Source organism: Macrobrachium nipponense, chromosome 14 (genome assembly GCF_015104395.2).
Source record: "Macrobrachium nipponense isolate FS-2020 chromosome 14, ASM1510439v2, whole genome shotgun sequence".
Lineage (NCBI taxonomy): Eukaryota > Metazoa > Arthropoda > Malacostraca > Decapoda > Palaemonidae > Macrobrachium > Macrobrachium nipponense.
In genome coordinates this window covers 67,881,914-67,903,720 of record NC_087207.1, presented here as the reverse complement: position 1 = coordinate 67,903,720, position 21,807 = coordinate 67,881,914, and the positions used below count along the sequence as shown (strand labels likewise).

Genomic DNA, 21,807 nt, shown 5'->3' with positions numbered 1-21,807 from the left:
AACAAGTATGCCAAAATTCAAGTTTTGGAGGAGGAGAGACTAAGAAAGCGTTGGAGAGTTTGAGGGGGAAATGGGTTGGACTGGAAAAGTCTCAATGTCAAGGAATGGCGTGTAATAAATAGGTAAGAACGTTTGTAAGTATGTAAAGTGTCTAACGCTGTTTAAGTGTACTTCACGGGTTTATCTTTCATTTGGCAGTATAGAGATAAAAATGGCACTGGTTATTGATTACATAAGGAGCCGCTGCTTATACACACACACACACACACACACACACACATATATATATATATATATATATATATATTATATATATATATATATATATATATATATATATATATATGTGTGTGTGTGTGTGTGTGTAATCGGCCGACATGGGTAAAATTAATACCTTGTCAGGTGTTCAGTATTTATTTCCTTTCACTCCACTGGACTGCCCTGTGTTCAAGGACATGTTGCACAATGCTTTAGTACCTCTACCCACAAGGACTTCCTACGGTGGTTATATCCATGATGTACCTTACAACAAAGTCAGTTGTAAATTGCGATAGTTTTCCACACTCGGGTTGTATCTTTCAGGAATTAGATACTGAATATCGTTCATATTTCTTTTCTCAGGGACTACTTGAAAAAAAAAAACAGCATACTCACAAGCACTATATATACATACACGTAGCTCTATATATATATATATATATATATATATATATATATATATATATATATATATATATATATATATATATTAATATATATATATATATATATATATATATATATATATATATATATATATTATATATATATATATATATCTGCATGTGTGTGCGCCCACGCTCGTGTATGTATATACGTACGTACGTATATAACCTTGAAAGTAAGTACGTTCACAAATGCTTATTGTATACTGTTTATGTTCACGGTTTTCTTAATTGATATCGTACAATATTATAAGCGTTCAGGCCAACATTTACTTCCATGCTAGATCGTAAATTTAACCACTACCACTTCGTTTTCTGAACTGAAAACCAGTTTTCTACTTTTTTTTTTTCTTATCGCGCGATAAGCTCTCAAGGACGAGCAACAGGTAGTTACGTATTAAAGTTCAATTACAATCTTGAAGTCTGTCTTCTTCCAATGAAGACATTGTAGTTATGTATTACAGTTAAATTACAACCTTAAGCTTTGTGTTCTTGTAATGGAGACACTGTATTCTTCGCTTTTTGATATATTATATACCATACACAGTATATTACTGTTAAAAGTAAACACGAGAGAGAAGACGTAGTCATGTATTAAAGTTGCATTACAATTTATAAATGTGGTTTCTTGCAGTGGGGACATTTTTTCCTTCGCTTTTGATGTATTATGTGTTATTTTTAGAACTGAATATGCGAAGGAAAAAAATGCTTATCCATTTACATAATGAACAGAGAATTTTCGACCGCATAGAACGCTGCCTGACAACAGCCCTACGGAACCGCACCCACTTTGCCGCGTTTGTGATTGGTCAACTCCATTGGTCCTGTGTTTTCATTGGCTGGACAGGCTTCAGAGAAGCTGGACAGCCGAAGAACCTTGAAATTAATTAAGTCACGCTTCTGTTCATTGACTGTTCACATCGCTCACCCTCCAACATCAAGGCAACCACCACCGGCGAAGACTATTCAACCATGGATGCTAGGAATCCTGGATGTGAATTGGGTGTGTATTCTTATTCGGTTAATACCTAGCTAGTCTTATTCTTATTATTAATTTTTTGTAACTGCTTGAGATAGTATATACAACCTATAGGCCTGTGGACATTTCAGTAGGTTGTAGAACAGTGACAGCATGAGGAGATAGCTCTAGGTATACCTATTGTAGACCTAACTACTATATATTTCATTTCTTATTTAATTTCAGTTCATTTAAATATAGGCATAGACTTGTTTTAAAGAGCCTTTTCTTGGTATGTCATTTGGTTGTAGATTTTACGTTGAGAGCTGGTTAGACGCATTCCAAATAGCCTAGGATTATCCTTATTAATTAATTATTACAGCCCTTTAGCATGACACTTACCTAGGCTACTGTATGTTACTAGTTTAAGTTTAAAAAGAACAATTACTACGAATGCACTGTAGCTTAGGTAGGCTTAAAGTTAGCATCCTTTTGACAAGAGAGTTCCCTCATGACAGCTCTAGCTTAGAGTAGGTAGTTATTATAAGCCTAAAGTAGTTGAAGGTATCTAGAGAAAAGGTAGCGTCATCCCCATTGAAAGCCATGGTAACACAACCAAAATATGATTTTTACCTGTTTGTTTTTTTGTTTGGCTACCAGTATAATAAAAATAGCTTCACAAGCTTAAAGGAAAGTTAGATTTTTTGTTGCACTCCTGATACTGATACTGACGCTGACAATGATTAAAAAAAATAAATAAATAAAGCTGTACTTGAAAACTACTTCTTTGTCCTGATTGGCTAGCTTTGAGTGATATCACTAAGCTCCTCCTCATTCATACCATGCTCGTCATCTTTTAGTAGTCAAACCGGAAAGGCGGTCTTTTTAACTATATTGACATTTTAACATTTAAATTATGATGTCTTGTGCCCTGTAAATCAGAAAAACATAAGGAAATTTGTAAATTTTCATTGCTTTCTAAGAAACACTTCGGCAGGTGACGTCATATCTTTAGTATGACGCATTCATCCGTTTGGCATACGAATTTTCGTCAGTCAGGCTTTATGTCAATTACAGTTACAGTTACAGTATAATTACCTGTCTGATTATCAAATGTCAATTACAACTAAAATTAATATTAAATAGAAATAAAGAAGTACGATTACAATTACAGTGGTCCCCCCGTATTCGCGGGGGATGGGTACCAGACCCCCCCCCCCGTGAATAGTTAGAACCCGCGAATGTTTGGAACCCCTATAAAAACGCTAAAAACAGCCTATTTTGTTAGTTAAAACACAAGAAAAACCACTAAAAATTTTCATACTTGGTTTTTTTAATAGTTTTATCACAAAAAGTGCATTTTATGATGAAATTGATAAAAAAAACCAGGAATTTGTGGATATTTCTCATATAAAAATACCGCGAATGCGCGAATTTTCCGCGAACAATGCAGGGAAACGTTCCCGAGAGAAATCCGCGAATGTGTGAATCTGCGAATCCTGAGAACGCGAATACGGGGGGTCCACTGTACCTTGAAAATGTGTAAATAATTACATTTCAAATAAATTACAATCTCAATCACAAGTCTGCCATCAATGCACAGCCTTGGTTTAAATGGGGCATAGCCTAGGTAGGCAAGAGATGCCGACGAGTTAATTTCCTTCGCTTCAGATGCAAGCATTGTACGTATAACTACCTTGAAGTAATTGAACATATGACAATTAGGCTAGAAGGTTCCTCAGTCTAACCCAAATGGTAGTAAACAGATTTCTGCTGGTAACATCTTGCTTAAAAGAAAATCAGCGACATAATTTAATAAGGATGCAAACCTAACCTTCTACGTAACTTATGCTAGGGTAGTGTGTCCTGATGTGGTCAAGGTGGCATCAGCCCCCCCTGGACCCACACACCCTACCACTAACATGACATTGAGATAGTGGAATAAAGTGTGCACAAGACTATTATAGAGTATTATCACTGAAATTACATAATGAAATAAATAGCAATAGCTAACCTATTTTGGTAATGTCTATTGATTGCATGTCATGAGACTAACCAGTCATTGTTTGATTCCCCTACAATTAGTAATCCTACAGAAGAATTGTATTAAATTAAATATAAAATTTAGGCAAAAGGCTAAACACTTGAAGCTGTGAAGTCATTCAGCGCTGAAATGGAAATTGACAGTAAAAGTTTAAATGGTGTAACAGGAGGAAAACCTCGCAATTGCACTATGAATCAATTGTTAGGGGACAGTGGAAAATAAGATGGGGAAAAGAGAATATGAAAGGAGGTACATCAGAAAGAACAAAAGGGGTTGCAGCTGGGGGCTGCAGGCATGCTGCAAATTACCTTATTAATGCCTACAGTACACCATATGAGGAGCACTGATTGTGCTGCCCTTCCTATGGGGATTCTACAGAAATGGATGGGTAAAGCTGAAGACTACCACTGTGCCTCGACATGTTTGCCAAGTACCAGTTTACATGCAAAACAAGTGCTGTGTTTAGTACTGGCCCCTTGGGGATGAACATAAAAAAAATAGAAAAACATAAGCAAAGACATAAATAAAAGTTGGTAAATAAACGTAAGGAAAAACTTGAATAAAAACCTGTAAATACCCCAATTGGCGACTGCCGGGAACCAGGCTACAATATTAGTCTTCAGTTTTACCGTTTTACCAAGTGGTGTTTATAATGCTGTGTAGGTGAGATAATCTGTGAAATTTACTAAGGTAATTAGAGAAATTTACAATATATTGTTTATATGTACTGGGATTATAGGCACGTAGTTGTTTTGCAACACTGATAATGTAAATGTGTGAAATTAAGTTGAAAATAAACTTTTGTTTTACAGATTTGGGCTGGGTCAACAGTGTTCGAATAAATTTGCCTTCAGTAAAGCGTCGAGCAGAGACTCTTGGCACTAAGCGTACTGTCAAAAAGCAATGGCAAGCAGCATGGTTACTGCGAGCTGTCACATGCATCGATCTCACCACTCTTTCAGGTATGAAAGCATTTTGATCAATATAATATAGGTACATGAATCTAAATAAAAAGTTTTGTTTGGTGCATTACTACCATTTTTCTTCACTCACTCTACGTCCCCCTGCCCATATATATATTTCCCTCAGTGCTGTGTATGTGCTTTTAGGATCTTGCTTTATAAATCTTGTTTGAGCAAGCTTATTATATTATCATAGACACAGTATATATGGAGTAGTACATATATATATATCTTATGGTCAAAGGTAGTGCATTCAGAAATACATGATCTTTAGTATCTTTAGTGATGACTAATGACAAGTAATGACCTCATTAAGAGTTTTTAGGTACTTTAACCATGGGAATTAATTCTTTGCATATCTGTGAACTTCATCTATAAATTTGTTTGCACAATTGATATGGAATGTTTTATTCTTGAACCTTTTCCTTCTTTTTATTATTAACATTCAGTTCCCTTCTTATCTTACATATTTCTGTGAAGGTGTTTGTACTTTTCAACAAATCATTCACAAATCATCTTCCTCACTTTTTCACAAGTCTTGTTTGCATAAATTATTTTATGATAGTGTTAAAATGTTTCAGGTTACTACTCCATGGTTTGCTTTGGTGCTTTGAAAGTTAAATTTTCATTATGCTCACTGAGCTTTCAGAATAACATTTGATAATTTGGAAAACAAGCCTGTCAGATCTATCAGTATTCTGGGCTTATACATAACTATGGGGCATGTCCCACCAAGGATCACTTTGTGAGTCTGGTAAATTCTTTCTGTGACGATGAAGGTTGGTCTTAACTGTCTATGTTAGAGTATTGTTCTAATTTTTTGGAAGGATTCTTCATGCACCATTCTTCTAGATCGAGTGAATCATGGACTTTGTTTGGTAAAATAACCCATCTTTTTGTAGGGGTTCACTTAAACCATCTTCAGCTTACTGCACACTGCTTTGAGTGTCGCTTTAAAGAACTTTTGCCACTTCAACACTTAAAATCAGAATAAGGAAGGACCTGTGGAGTCCCACTTGTATGTGTATTTGATCAGTCCCTTACACCATTCACTTGGAATATCTGCCTTTCTTCAGGCTCATTTGACCTTCCTGTTTTAACATGTGTGTCATAATTTTGTAAGAAAAACCATTCATTTGCTGAATATTGGATCTTTTGCCTTTCTTATGGTTCCCTAAATTACTTGACCATCCTTTTTTTAAGTAATATGTATGTCATATTTTTAGAAGAAAAGTACAAATTTTTAACTCTTATCTTGCTGTGTCTGTAGCAGTTGCCTCTTTATAAAATATAGTATATACTAATAAGACTACTGAGTCATATGTGTACTATTTAGAACTGTGTGACTGACCAAAGGAGTTTGGTGGTTTACCTGCATTCACCTGTGAAATGTGTTTACCTAAAAAGTACCAACTTCTTACACACTACACACTTTTACCTAAACACCAGTGAAGAGTTGGTATGCCAAATTCCAAATAGCATCTGTGTGTGGATAAGCAAGACCACCCATGTTTTAAGTAGTGTGCTCCCTCAGCAGTCAAAAATTCATTCTTGATCCTCCATTGAATTTTTGTTGTGCTGTTATTTTCATCTCCATTTGTTCATTTTATTGTCATCAGTGTCAGATATAGTGTGCTTGGTCGTATGTTTTGAGTGATAGATTTAATTTCATATTTGTGCATGCTGTTGTAACAGTTATTTCTCCAATATATTTATTGATATACTTTGACAAATAAAAGGCAGTACCTGTAGTAAGTATTAATGAAATTTAACTAATATCTTTGATTACGTTAAACTATCACTGTTACCCTGTAGGGTCCCTACATGGACCCCAAACACCTTCATCATACTGGCCAGTTAATCTGATGACAAAAACTCTGTCCACCAATGTGTGGACACAAGACACACAGCATATGTCACACATCTTTTTATACATAGTATGTCTCCTTTATTATTATTGTCATAATAGTATATCTCCTTTATTATTATTGTCATATTAAATGTACTGTATTGACATTATCATATGCATGGCAATGTCAGTTTTTCAGCCATATGTACCGTAACTTCAATCTGGTATTGTGTATCAGTTCATATGTATATTTCCATCTTTCAACAAACACAAGTGATTATGCTTTCTCTCTGTTTCTGTTCGCCTGATGCCAGGCACTACATTACCACTCATAAGAGCTATTGACATGTCTGTTTGTTGTCTGAATAAATCAGTATGTTTGTAGACGCTGCCTCCTACTCATGCCTTTGCTACATCCCTAATATGGCATAGTATTTATTGGTGTTAGACATCCCTACTTCATTAAATGTCTTCCTGGCTACCTTTGGTTGTGCTGTAGTCTCTGTACCAATTCCTCCAGTCTTGGATTTGGGGTCCCTTACTTGAGGTTTTACCAAGGTGTGGTTGCCTTTCCTGTGCTTATTGATGTTTTGCATTTAATTTTTTTATATTATTATATGTAATGTTCATTTTAACTATGGTACATCTATTCAGTTTTACTTTATATTACATTATTCTTTGTTATTTCTTTTTTCCCTTACCAGCATTGTATTCTACAGAAGTTTCCAAGTAAATTGCTTTGGGATAGTTGCATAAGAATGTATGCAAATTACAAATATTAATAATAAACAGGCCACTTGGATTTTTAAGTTTTCTGTATGTATTTCAGATTAACACGTTGGAAAGATAAGTATGCCTGATGCTAAACTATTTTTGTTTATTTTATACAGGTGATGACACTGATGCAAATGTTGACAGGCTGTGTCATAAAGCTGCTCATCCCATTCGACATGACATCATCAAAGCTTTAGGAATGGAAGATGCTGGTATAACTTGTGGGGCTGTGTGTGTATACCCTGCCCGAGTAGAGGGTGCTGTCAGATCATTGAAGAAAATTGGATGTGACATCCCAGTTGCTGCTGGTAAATGCATATGTTTAGATTTGATGGATAAGTTCACAGTATAATTAATATAACTAATGAACCCTTAGCAACTCTGTGATATATAAGTTTTGATATCTCATGTAAGGGTAATTTAAGTGCACAGTAAAGTGGTTGAATTACTCTATGATTATTAATAGTACTGTAAGAGGTACAGTAGTACTGATGATTTAAATAAAAATAGCATTATTGCTGTCCAGTAAATTTGCTCTACACTTTCCACATGATTGAGTATCTTAAGAGTTTTTACAAATACAACCAGTGGTTTACAAATCCATTTCCTTGGCATGGTATTCAAGGTTCTCTGTAGTATCTCTCTGGCCCCAAGCTACATTGTTTTCTGTTTATTCTTTGTTAAATGCCTTTTTTGTCTCTTGTCTAACAAGGCAGTCAGTCAGTCTGAGATCATAGCTTGTAATGGACAGTATGTATAGTCAGCAGCAGTCTTGAAAGTTTCTTGATAGTCAGTAGTATTGTGTGTTATTGATTTGTTTGAATTGTTGATGATATTGTATACTTAGAGTTGTTGTGTCTGTGTTGCTGAAGTTGTTGTGCTTGTGTGTAGGAGGGTAGTTAAGCTTATGAGTTCTGTTGTGTTGTAGATGAGTTTTTGGAGTTGAGAGTTATTGAGTGTTGTTGTTGGTGAGTTGTGGTTCCTTGGTGTTGAAGGTGGTTGTATTGGGTTGTCATGTTATTGTATTTTGATGCTGTTAGTGATTGTTTGTGCTGCGGTCTTTTGTTGAATTGTTGTATGGTTGTAGTCCTTGTTGGTTTGTTTACAAGTGTGTTTTGAGAGTTTTTGGTTCTGGCTTGTGATCCTGCCACAACTTTTCTTTCAAGTTGCCACCTTTCATGTAAGAACAGTCCTTTGGACAAGTTTTACAAGTCTTCAGTAATGCAATAATAATCAGTAGGTCAGTCTTCTAATGATTTCTGATACTCTTGAGAGGCAGTAGACTCAGAAGACAATGATGATTATCAGAAACTTATCCCATGACTTGATTTCCATTATCCAAGGGGTTTAGAAGTTTTCATTGCATAAGAAAGAGGAGATTGGATGGAACTTGTGTGTTACCATACTCAGGGGAGCTTTCTTGATGACCAAGTTAACTTCATCCTAAAGGCACCGTGCTTTTGAGTGAAACTATTCAAGGCTTTCCTCTTCAGGATGGAATTCTCATTCAGTAGTTATGATCGGGTCTCTGCTGATTTTTGTAAATTTCACATATTGTGGTCTGAATGCTTTTGCCCCACAACAGTGTTCTGATGTTTCTACTTGTGTTAATATGTAACCAAATGATGTGTAGTAATTGTTAATGTTGCAGATATTTGGCCAAACTGTTTTCACTAAAGAACTTGACACTTTGTAAGGCTTTTATTGAAGGCTAGGGTTGAGAATTACATTTGTTTTCAGTGCTTGTTCTCACTGCAAGGTTTCATATTAAAATGCCAGGATATTGTTGTAGTGTTTTAAATACTAAATTATAAAACAAAACCTTTTGATTTTAAAATTTCAGGATTTTTTTTCTTTACTAATTTTAAATAGTAAGTACAGTACTAGAACACAACCTTTTGATAACTGGGTGACATTCTCTTAGTCCCTGCATGTCAAGAGATTTCTTACGTTATTTTGTACTTCATACTCAGTTCTTAGTGGCTTACTTTTTGGTATAGTAGTGTTTCTCTTAAAGGACTGGTAAAAATATTGTCTTCCTTTTGTAAATATATTAAAAAAAAGATCTTGTGTGAATAAGTAAAATGACACTGAAGAAAAGAAATTTCACGCAGAAGTGTATAGCTGTGTGTTTACTTATTGGTATAAAAACTGTCATATCTTTTCGAAGTTAAACAGCAAGTAGAATATATAATTTTTTTTTATCTTATACATTCTGTAAATAATGAAATTTGAAAAAATGAGGGACAAACATAATTTTTTTTATGGAAAAGACAGTATTTAAGTACTATGTGGGAAGTACATCTATATTATTTTAATAATGAAAATATTTTTGAAGTGCTAGGAAAGAGTCTTATGTAGACTATATTTGCTTGTTCTTATGATTTTGACAAAGTGTATGTGCTTATTACACAAAATATACTTTTTCCACAGCTCTTTACATATAAAGACATATTAACACCAATCACAGTAGTGTAAGATTTCATATTTTAATGTCCTAATACTTTACAGTTGCCACTGGCTTCCCATCTGGGCAGTACTATATGAAGACACGACTTGAAGAAATCAAACTTACTGTTGCAGCTGGAGCAAAGGAAATAGATATTGTAATCAATAGGGAAATGGCCTTAACGGGGAACTGGAAAGGCAAGTGTAATTATTATTTTTGTCATATGTAGCAACCTGATTACATGTACAGTATTAGCTTTTTAATATGATTAATTGACAATATGTAGTGGGAATTCTTTAACTTGCATTTCACAGCTTTTATTTTTCATGCTTTTATATGCTCTCATCAAGTGGCAAGTCATGTGCATGCTGGGCTTTCCCTAGGTGAGACCTCTAGATCTACCCTTACCTTGTCAACTGCTTCATCTCCTGTTGTTGCTCTTGCTAAGGAGCTCTGCAATGTTGAGCCCAATAATGGTTGTTCTTCCCTCTGCAGCCTAACTCAGGTGCTGTATGTGCCCTTGATGGTGTACCTTATTCTGATATCTCGCACTCAAGACTGTCCTCTAGCAATACTTATCCCTGGTGAAGCATATTGGTGAGGTGCATAGCATATCTTCTTTTCTGGCACTTTGGGTTTAGGAATTTCTCTCAATCTCATTCGTTGGGTGTATGGTGGAAATCAAGAACCTGTTAGTTACTATAGCTGGTTTACTTAAGGTAGATTCGAGTGAGCCCTATGCCTACGAAACGTTCGTTTGGCGGCTACTGATTGGCTGCGATCAGCGGCTGCCAAACAAACGTCTCGTAAGCATAGGGCTCATCCAAGAATCTACCTTAAGTGAACCAGTTATAGTGGGAGATTACATTTTTTTATTTCCTTTCTTGTACCTCGTTGGTTGTCTAGAGTAGAGGTTTAAATGCTTGGTGTTAGTTTTATGGTACTACATAAATAGGATCCAACATTTTGGGCTAGAGGGTTAGCACTTCTCTGCTCTGCTAGTCAAGGCAAGCACAAGAAGCAGGTATCCAAGAATACCCTTTCTTTCTGGCTTTATGCTATAGTAAAACAAGCATACAATTCTTCTGGCAAGTAAACAGTTGCACATTCCTCTTAGAGTTGATAGTCATGTAGTACATAATCAGTATAGTACTGTATAACAATCCTTTTATTCTCGGAAGTCAAACCTTTGGGAATGTGTAAAGTCCGTACGTTGGTTGTGTACATACTTGTTATTATTTTGTTGTATAAGCATAATAATAATAAATAGAAGATGTACTGAAATTTCTCATCTAACTTTAAAACTGGCAGTTTCATTACATGTATACTTACCATTCCATGGTTCTTTAGTAATTGAATTTTGGAGTGACGCACTATTGTACTAATAATAATGATGATAATAATATTCCTCTGGTCAGGTACTGTATAGTACTATTATGTACAGTATACATCCTTATACTCGTATGAGAAAGAATTTGGTAAACTTTAACCATAAATAATATTGTAGCTGAGATTTGATATAGGGAAGTTATTGCTATTTATTTCCCAAAACTACTATGAGATTCAGGGTCTCTGTAACACGGTTTTTTGGACTTTGCTCCTTGTCAAAGCATCGGATGTAGCTGAAAGTTGACATATGTATATTTTACAACCACACACAAATTTTGCCAGCATTATCAATAACCTAAACCCGATAGTTTTAATTTTTATAGAGTAAAAATGATCTAGCCGACGCCGTGGCCAATGATTACGAGCCAAGAGTCGAAAAACATTCATTACGCAAGCAAGGTAAGCAAACACCTTTTGACTAAATGTTGCCCCGCCCATCCACCAGACAGAAATTCCATCGGCTCTGAAACCCAAAGACTTTATGAATGGCGGAACGATACAAAGATGTGGGTAGGGTATCAGTGCTAGCGTAGTAATACTACTGTAGCAGTAGTGCCGCAACAGTATAGCAGTAATATACATGAATTAAACGTTTAGGCCAACTGCTGGGATCCTTGAGGATCATTTAGCACTTCTTACAACTACTCGAGAAATTAGTTTTTATAGCCAGAAGTTAAATTTTCTAATCCAACAATGCCCATGGTAGCCTTCAGTGTTATCCTGAATTATAACGAGGCGAAAGTGGGTGGAGCTTCATGAAGTCACCATTCTGACGATAATTATTGGTGAAGGTTTAAAGCCAATATACGGTACCGGCTATTTTTTTTCAGTAAAAGGTATATAGCCAATAAATAAAAATTGCTTTACATTGGATATAGCAGTTATCAAACCAAGCTTGTCTACTATGTTTTTGATTATTACCAACTATTCCCTACATCTTGTCAATCTGATTGTGACCTATAAAGTAGACTGTAATTTCTTTGGAAACTTATTTTGGGAGTTAGACTATTAATCGAAGTGTTTTTGTATTTATTAACATATTTTGTTGGTTTGTTCATTATGACAGTTATCAGTGGAGAGGTTCCAGAGTTAATAAAGGTGTACTGCTTTGCTTGTATTTAAATTTGTATGTCATTGTTGCCAGAGGTTTAGCCTTCGTTACGTATAGCCAATCATCCATCGAGAAAGAGGGAAGAAATGCTGTCGTAAGTTACGTAACGAGTGCGTTCAAAACCTTTTCTCGGAGTAAGTTGGCCCGTCTTCAAAAAAGGTCACTTTTACATTATAAGTACCAAATTTATTCAACCTACGTAGTGCAGAATACACTCAAAATTTATGTGTTGATATAATATGTATTCTGAATAAGCGTTATATTTATGAAATGCATAGATAAAAAGTTATTGCGAAAAAACCTGTGTTACAGAGGCCCTGAATCTCATAGTAGTGGCTTTCTATCACTAGTATATAACATTCATGTTGTAGTGTGCTGAATTGCAATTGGAAGGTTTAGGTTTTATATTTCTAACTTGTTTGTGTGGTATTTCAGGCCTTTATGAAGAACTTAAAGCCATGCGAGAAGCCTGCGGGGATGCCCACATGAAAGCTATCCTTGCTGTCGGTGAATTAGGTTCTATGGCTAATGTATATAAAGCGTCACTTGTTGCCATGATGGCGGGGTCAGATTTTATCAAAACGTCTACTGGCAAGGAAGGAGTGAATGCCATATTACCAGTTGGAGTTGTTATGTGCAGAGCTATCAGAGAATATCATCAGCAAACAGGATATAAGGTAAACTCTGAGCATAATGCTTTATATAATTATCATCTTAGAATGAAATGAATTTTTTGGTATTGTAAAGCCCCATTAGCATGGATTTAACTTGTGAGGAAGATATATCCCCTAAAAGACAACTAGTACATTAGTTGAATGTGCCCATACAACAAACAAACCTTGCTTTACTTATGCTAACACCCAATAGGCTTAGAAAAGTCAGATGCAGAATGCCTACTTATAGATCAGTGAAGCATGGACTTAGTTTAGCGAAACATTCCTTGGCTGGTAAACTCCCCCATATCTTCTTTTCAGACAGTATGTTTCAGTAATTTATCATTTGAATCGTAATTAGCCTTAGTAAATTATCAAAAAGCAGTGGAAATTTGTTTGTAGAATAATTAGTGACTTTGCAGGTCCAGACCCATTTTGCTTGATTTGTACCATGTATAGTATACTTTAGTTTTTTGCAGCACCATTTTTGCCCCTTGCTTCCTGTTTTTTACTTTTCATTTAATAATTTGGTCCCCTCCCACCATTTCCAACTTCTTTTATTTTATCTTGTGCTAATTTCCACTGAAGGAGACATCCTTTTGGACCAGCCCTATGAAAGCCTAGGAAAGGTCATACCCCTCTGGTTAATGCAATTCGCTGGCTTATAATTCTTTATTAGTCACTTCCTGTAATATGTCCTTCATCCATGGCTCTGGAATTATACTGCATTGCATCTTATTGAAACAATGAAGGTGCAGTACTTGATGTCCTGTTTTGTCTGACTGGATTGAAAATTCAGTTCTGTAATTGCAGTTTCATAGCCTGTGTTTTTATTTGTTTTCTGCTGTCGTTGTTGACTGGAGTTAACTTTCAGGTTTTGTTCTCTTTATTTCTGTATATAAAAAGTGTTAGAATTCTGTCAAAAAAAATTTTTATTACAAAATTCCATAACTCATTATGCATTATTGTTTAGGTGGGTTTCAAGCCTGCTGGTGGAATCCGTGCTGCAAAAGATGCTTTAAATTGGCTCGTACTTATTAAAGAAGAACTTGGGGATGGTTGGTTAAACAACCATATGTTCAGGTGAGTAGAACTTTACATTGTTAAGATTAGATCGGAGTGTTTTGTTACATTACTTTTAACATAGCATTTTTTCATAAACCCATTAATCATTTATTGCAATTTTGTTCCAATCAACCTAAAAAGCCTTCACTCTTCACACAGACCTCATTTACACATTCATTCATGCGACATTACAGTATCAGTACTATCAGTGTATCACTCTCTCAAACTTCATCATAATAAGTGATATTAATCATTGTAAATTCATCTTTCATTGTTATTGATGCCTTATCTGTGCAATGAGTGCCAGGTTTTTTTTTTTTTTTTTTTTTTGAGGGCCTACATTTTTCTTCACCTCACAGGTTACTATATTTTTATTATATTTCTCTGCAAGTAACTTTCTAATAATTTCGTTATTCAAATTCATTATCTCGGAAAGTATAGTCTTGCCTCCTTCCTGATATCTTTTTTATCTTTAGCTGGGGATTTTGCTTGAAACAGGATGTAATTCCTTGCTTGTCAAGTTGTAGTATTTCATTTTCTGTTCTCAGTTAAAGTAACCAAATACTTTTTATGCTTTTTTGTGCTACACATCATTGCTATTATTTCTGCATGGAATATTTTGTTTTATTTCTGAACTTGGGAAATTTGTGATATGTGAATTTATCAGTCAGGAATGGTCATTACTACTATTACTTTTTTTTTTTTTTTTTTTTTTTGGTATTGGTTATAATTTTTTTTTCTGTATTGTTTATCACATCTCACCATATTCTTAAGGTATCTTCTCTTGATATGCAACCACCCAAACTCCAGTGTCATGTAACGGTCAGCAGGGCTTCCGTTGGCACATATGATTTGCTTTCCCTTTTTGAGGACAGATTTTGCGGTAGAAGTAGAGGACCTTTAATGTTTTTTTTGTTTTTTTTGAAAGTGAAAGAGCTAATTGAGATTAGAATTATGACACGGTAGTTTTATTGCAGAACTTAATTGTAATAATGTTTGAAATGTAATATTTTTTGTGTACTAAAAAGGAATGAACTTAGGCTTCATGAAAGCGTGTAGCACTGATAAACGATTTTCTTGCAGAATTGGGGCTTCAGGTCTGTTGGGTGACATCGAGAGACAGCTTTTCCACTATGTCTATGGTCGTTATGCTGCAGGATCAGAACTCCCTATGGCTTGAAAATTCAAAGAAGTATTTCCTTCCTTCAATGCTGAAAGATTTGCCTCAGTACTGATAGCTTATTTTCGGTGCTTTAATGTTCTTTGGTTATTGTTGATAAATTACAGCTGCATTCCCTTGTTATGATTACAGAAATCTCTCTCAGTCTATGTCTTCAAATGATAATGGAAAATCCTTTTTGTTAGCATAAGTATTTGTGTCAATTTTTTGCACCATCCACAGATATTTGAGGCATATCGTGCAAGTCTGTACAAGAGATCAGTATTTGTAAGTGTGATGTAATGGCATGCAGTAAAATAAGCTCCTTCAATTCAAGTAAATTTTATCATTGCACATAAAGTTATATGACCAACAATTTTTCTAGTTGTGTGTACAGTAGGAAACAGACATGCTTTGTCTTGTATAGGTGAAGTATATCCCTGGAAATTAAATTGTGCTACCTCATTGGTATACAAAAGGTAAGTCTTAAAAAAAAAAAAAAAAAAAAAATATGACTGCCTGTTTTGGTGCATTCCATTACTTATAAAGTACATAGCTTTATATTTTATATAAAACAAGTTTGCTGTATGGTATATATAAAGTAGCTTTGTATTTTATAATAAACAAATTTGCTGTATAGTATATAAACATCAACTTTTGAACACTAGAATACATGGTAAACTAATGTAAATAGTAAACAATGTAGCTATCTCAGAAGTAGATATATCAGTGTTTTGAATTGAAAACTTTCGATCGAGTTTTTTACTTGATTATTAGTGTGGAAGAATGCAAGACTATACACTGGAGTATATTATAAGAACTTCTAAGATCCCCTGACACTTTTCTCCAACTCCCTTCTTCAAGTTAAATAAATGCATTGAAAAGTATTCCCAAGTAGTTCTAGGTAGCTTGTGTCAATGCCTCCTATTTGGGCAGCTGATTATTATTACTTTTACAGTTTCATTAATCTTGGTCCCAAGATAGAAACTATGCAGAACAGTTTAACTTACAAAGATAGTTTCTTGAAGTTGTTCAAACCATTTCTGACATAGCATCCACTCCTTGTGACTTGTAGAAACTTTTAAGACACCTATATATCTGCAAAAATTCTTGCTAGAAAACGAAGGATGTGGTCACTACATCTGAAATAAATATTGTTAGCATTGCCAAAGAAGCAGGCAACAAGTTGTTTAGGCTATAGAATACTACACACAGACATAGTCTAGGGGAGAAATAGAGTACAGACTATAGTAGTAATAAATTTACTGGTAAATATTAATGATTGGTGATACTCACTTGCCTAGTATCGCAAGTATTCTTTTCTAAGGCAATGTTTGAAAGCCTGCCCTTTCTTTCAACCACCAATTAATATTCTTTAGTGAGGCTATGGTTTGTATTTTTTTGTAAATTAATAATTTGAGGGGCTTGCAAATGAGTACAAATATGTATTGCAAAAGATGACAGGTTGAAACATGTAGGTTACTACTTTCATTAGCATAGCTGCCCTGTAAAAAGGAATGATAGATTAAATGCTACAAAGGGAGGAAACAAATTTTATTTCAAAAGAGGGCAATGGGACAATTTCTGAAATTCTTGAAACCTTGCTTGAATCTTAATTGATACCAACACACACTTATGATTCAAATTGCAGATAACTTGACAGTTACTGTTGTAACTAGCACAAATTTTAAGTTTAAAGTGAAATATGGACAATGAATACTTCGTTTAAATTATGGACTTGATCATATTCAATAAGAAGAGCACTGGTATACTTTTTCATTTTGAAAATAAAACCCTTCACATTTAGGTCACCCAGACCTGTTCTGAAAATATATAAAATTAAAAATGAACATACTAAATTATGATGAAAAAAATAAATGGCCATGTTAAATTATGATGAAAAAAAAGATATATCCACGTAGAAAAGGAAATCAACATTTGTGCATAAGGAACAATGATGTAGACACTGACTGAAAACAAGCTTAAAACTACAGATTGCAATCCAAAAACTTACATTTTTGCATATATGTATAGTACATAAATTATCTCTGGCAGACATCTTTAAAAATTATAATTGTACAAGGATATGCAACTACTTGCTTTTGGAGTCCGAGTGTAAAAGCTGCCACTAACGTTCATTCATACCTGTACAGTTATTCCTGTATAGTCAGCCTGTGCAAGCCAAACTGATCATTAACATGAAGAACCTGTGCATTTTTTCTTGCCTGGGCAAGTAGCCTGAGAAAATAGCTGAGTCTCGATCGACAAGCCTACTGCCAAACTGCCTGTGCATGCGAACTTCGTTCATGTGGGGACGCAACGTTTTTGGCTCAGTTTGTTTCCTGTCCCTGGACAGGTATTATGTACCAGTCAGGAACAGTTTGGGGTTTTATTAAATTAAGTGTTTATACCTAATCTCATGATGTATCAGATTTACTTAGTTTTTTTAATGATATGGATAAGAGAATATATAGATACAGTGGTCACCCATATTTGCGAGGGATGCGTACCAGACCCCCCGGTGAATAGTTAGGACCCGCGAATGTTTGGAACCCCTATAAAAACACTAAAAACAGCCTATTTTGTTAACACTCAAGAAAAACCCACAAAAAATTTTCATACTTGGATTTTTTAATATTTTTATCTCAAAAAATGCATTTTATGATGAAATTGATCAAAGAAACCAGGAATTTGTGGATATTTCTCATACAAAAATACCGCAAATGTACGAATTTTCCGCGAATAATGCGGGGAAGCACTCCCGAGAAAAATCCGCAAATCCGGAGAACGAGAATACGGGGAGTCCACTGTATATACGTGTATTTATAATTTTGCACTGAAAATGGCAGCATCATCCTTGAAATTCTTGTAGATTTCATTGGAATCTATATGAATGAGATTTTGCTTGGGCACGTAAAGTCCTCAGGCTATCGTAACATATTAAGCCTATTATGTTTAATACAGTGGTCATTAATAATATATTTGTCAGTTTTTAAATGAGAATAATTATCGCAAAATAATGTAAAATGAGAACAGGCCTGTATTGTGTCTATTCTTGATTATGCATCACTTATGTAATTCACCATAAAAGGACAAAATAATATTCTCGTTCCTAATGAGAAAATTAGACTAGTAGGTTTATAACATTGTTTACATCCCATGTAAGCCAGTTTTAAAATGAAATCATATATGTAATTCACTTTAAATGACAAAATAATATTCTACTTTCTGATACAAAAATAATTAGACTATGTACTTTTATACATTGTTCACATCCCATGTAAGCCAGTTATGAAATGAAAATAGACTTAACAAAACACACATGAAGCAAAGGAACAGTAGTATAATGCTCATAACACATCATAAAGTCATTCTTTAAATATAAACAAATCTGTATTGATCATTTAAATGAAACATAAAAACCACATTAGGTCTAAATATGTAAACTTTGAAATAAAAACAAACAATTACTCAGTTAACTCAATTACCCTGCAATGGAATTCTTGCTTCATTCATAAAATATTCAATAAACAGTATGATTTAAGTCCTTGGGGCCAAATATTAACTTTCAATAAATTCATGTAAAGAGCACTGAATTGGTTTTTTTTAACCACTTTTTCACTGGACACCTTACCTGATGTTAATGTTTTTTTTGCTATCAGCAAGCCAAGTACAGACAGCATCGTCAGTTGATGCCCTGGCTACTATGGAGGACTGACAAAAAAGATATGCATTGTGGTGGTGGTTTGTCTACACAGGCCAAGTGTGCTGGCATAACTGCGCAGGTATTAATCGAGCATTAGGGCGGCCAAAATTCAATAGTTGAGGAATAATTAAATAATTTAATTTTATGTTAAATACTGATTATACGGAAAGAACCGATGCCAATAGGAAGTAATGGATATACAGTGCCGGAGAGCAACTTGGACGAAATAAAAAAAAAAACTGTTAAAAACTTTAAATGTCATAATTAGAAAAAATTAACCCTCTTACGCCGATTGGACGTATTAAACGTCGAGTCAAAATGTCTCCCGTATGCCGATTGGACGTATCATACGTCGGCTCAAAAAAGTTTTTTTAAAAATTCGCGGAAAAATACTTATAGGCCTACCAGCCAAAAACTTTTGTATCACGCGCCTTGGGGGATGCTGGGAGTTCACGGATCAAGGCATTGTTTTGTTTACAATCGCTACGCAGGCGCGCAAGCGCGAATTTCTTTCTTATCACACTAAAAAGTATCAGTGACACATCTCGGAAATTATTTCGTCACTTTGACATAATTTTTGCACCATTTTAAATTATCCTTTACATGAAGTATTATATATGAAAATGTGCGCAATTTCATGTAAAATACAACAAAAAAATACTCATGATTGTAGCTTTTATCAGTTTTGAAATATTTTCATATAAATAACGATAAGTGCAAAAATTTCAACCTTCAGTCAACTTTGACTCTACAGAAATGGTCGAGAAACCCAATTGTAAGCTAAAATTCTTATATTATAGTAATATTCAATCATTTTGCAACAAATTGGACGTCTCTAGCACAATATTTAGATTTATGGTGAATTTATGAAAAAACTTTTTCCTTACGTTCGTGCGATAACTCTTCCGATAAATTTTTTTGTGCGATTGTCGTAATGTTTGCACCCTTTTAAATTTGCCGTTACATAAAGTTTTATATATGGAAATGTGCGCAATTTCATGCACAATACAACAAAAAACAACCCATGGTTGTAGCTTTTATCAGTTTCGAAATATTTTCATATAAATAACGTTGTGCAAAAATTTCAACTTTCGGTCAACTTTGACTACTGAAATGGTCGAAAAACGAAATGGTCGAAAAACGCAATTGTAAGCTAAAACTCTTATATTCTAGTAATATTCAATCATTTACCTTCATTTTGCAACGTCTTGGAAGTCTCTAGCACAATATTTCGATTTATGATGAATTTATGAAAAAAAAAAAAAATTTTCCTTACGTTCGCGCGGTAACTCTTCCGAAAAAATCAGAATTTTTTGTGCGATTGTCGAAATGTTTGCACCATTTAAAATTAAGCTGTTACATAAAGTTTTATATATGAAAATGTGCGAAATTTCATGTAGAATACAACTAAAAATGATTGAAGGTTGTAGCTTTTCTCTTTTTGCGAAATATTTGCATATAAATCACGATAAATAGAAAAAAAACCACGTTCGGTCAAATTTGACTCTACCGAAATAGTTGAAAAACGCAATTGTAAGCTAAAACTCTTACGGCCTAGTAATATTCCGTCATTTTTCTTCATTTTGAAACAAATTTGAAGTCTCTAAAACAATATTGTGATTTATGGTGAATTTTTGAAAAATATATTTACCTTCACTCCGCTCGCCGATTCGCGGCCGCAAGTCTCCGAAATACGTACATCGCATTATCCTAATATTTGCTCCTTTTCATATTAGCCTTTTTATTGAGTTTCATATATCAAAATGTGCGCAAATTCATGAAAAATACAATAAAAAATAATTGAAGGTTGTAGCTTTTTCCATCTCCGAAATATTTGCATATAAAGAAATATATATATAAAAATTTCGACATTCGGTCAAATTTAACTCGTCCGAAATGGTCGAAATCTGCAATTCTAATCTAAAACTCTTACAGTATCGTAATATTCAATCATTTGTCTTAATTTTGAAACAAATTGGAAGTCTCTAGAACAATATTTAGAATTACGGTGAATTTTTGACAATAAAATTTTTTTACGTCCCCGCGTTACGAATTCATACATCATTTTGTGATAATATTTTTCCGGTGTTGCTTTTATTGTTTTACTATGTATTATATATCAAAAGAATTGCAATTTAGTGTAAAATACAACGAAAAAAAAAGTAACTCGTTAGCTTTGACCGTTTTTTGCACAGCGTGATTTGAATACAATTATCTATGAATTTTATTTTTTTCGCTACCATATATCGCATTATTTACATATGATAATGATATTATTTTTCATTTCTGATGATTGCATACTAAACTTCAGGCAATGAAAAAAAAATGAGCCAAAAATGAACTCTTAATCTTCAAAACTCAGCGCGCTGTGATTTTTTGAAGAAATTATTTTTTCCGCTTTGGCGCTCACTCCAAACCGGCGCCGGCATACAGGAGAGATTTTGATTTTTAGGGCTTCGGCGTAAGAGGGTTAATAAAATTATTAAACATACAAGTATCTGACTAAAGAAATTTTTTATTATCTCACAGCCAATGCTACAGCTAGATATATGACTTTAATTTCTTCTGTTTTACCACAAGAAATTTTATAGTTTTATGATATGTTCTACATTACATACAATGCAAAATTGTTTTGAGAACCACGAGAACTATCCCATTTTGGCAACTGGAAAAATTCTGGCTTACGCTGAGTTACATTTATTCCTGTGTGGCACACACATGCTAAACCCTCAAATTGCATTACTCCTTCTTTCACATCAAGTGACAAAGTCCTCAAGTTAGGGAAATTTGGAAGGGTTCGTTGTAATAATATGTGTAACCTTCCTAAACTGACTTCTGAACAAAACTGGAGATGAAGAGTCCTAACAGTACTTGATGAAAGACATCGAAACTCTTCAACCATGTCAGCCTCATAGGATAATCCAAACATCTGAAAGATAAAAGAACATTCACTAACTCAAGTAAAATCCTTTACCCTACAACCT

At 34.3% G+C, this 21,807-nt stretch overlaps 2 protein-coding genes across 5 annotated transcripts in view; one reads left to right on the top strand and one right to left on the bottom strand.

Moving 5' to 3' along the window:
- Positions 1–1,467: 1,467 nt before the first annotated feature.
- LOC135226580 (deoxyribose-phosphate aldolase-like) lies at positions 1,468–18,713 on the top strand. Its single transcript, XM_064266267.1, has 7 exons — positions 1,468–1,707; positions 4,519–4,668; positions 7,408–7,599; positions 9,803–9,937; positions 12,676–12,917; positions 13,867–13,976; positions 15,042–18,713. Exons 1-7 carry the CDS (start codon positions 1,677–1,679, stop codon positions 15,136–15,138), a joined length of 957 nt encoding a protein of 318 aa, XP_064122337.1. The 5' UTR covers positions 1,468–1,676; the 3' UTR covers positions 15,139–18,713.
- The window catches only part of LOC135226578 (uncharacterized), a 96,273-nt gene continuing 91,122 nt past the window's right edge, over positions 16,657–21,807 (bottom strand). For all 4 annotated transcript variants that reach the window (XM_064266263.1, XM_064266266.1, XM_064266265.1 and 1 more), the window contains one exon: positions 16,657–21,752. In XM_064266263.1, the coding sequence (XP_064122333.1) occupies positions 21,429–21,752 (324 nt within the window). In that variant the 3' untranslated portion in view covers positions 16,657–21,428. The remainder of the gene's footprint in view (positions 21,753–21,807) is intronic.

Bases quoted from the DNA above. Each gene is read 5' to 3' on its own strand.
- LOC135226580 (XM_064266267.1), top strand. From the start codon at position 1,677: ATGGATGCTAGGAATCCTGGATGTGAATTGG. The intron at 9,938-12,675 runs GCAAGTGTAATT...GTGGTATTTCAG, and splicing joins CTTAACGGGGAACTGGAAAG to GCCTTTATGAAGAACTTAAA. The intron at 12,918-13,866 runs GTAAACTCTGAG...ATTATTGTTTAG, and splicing joins ATCAGCAAACAGGATATAAG to GTGGGTTTCAAGCCTGCTGG.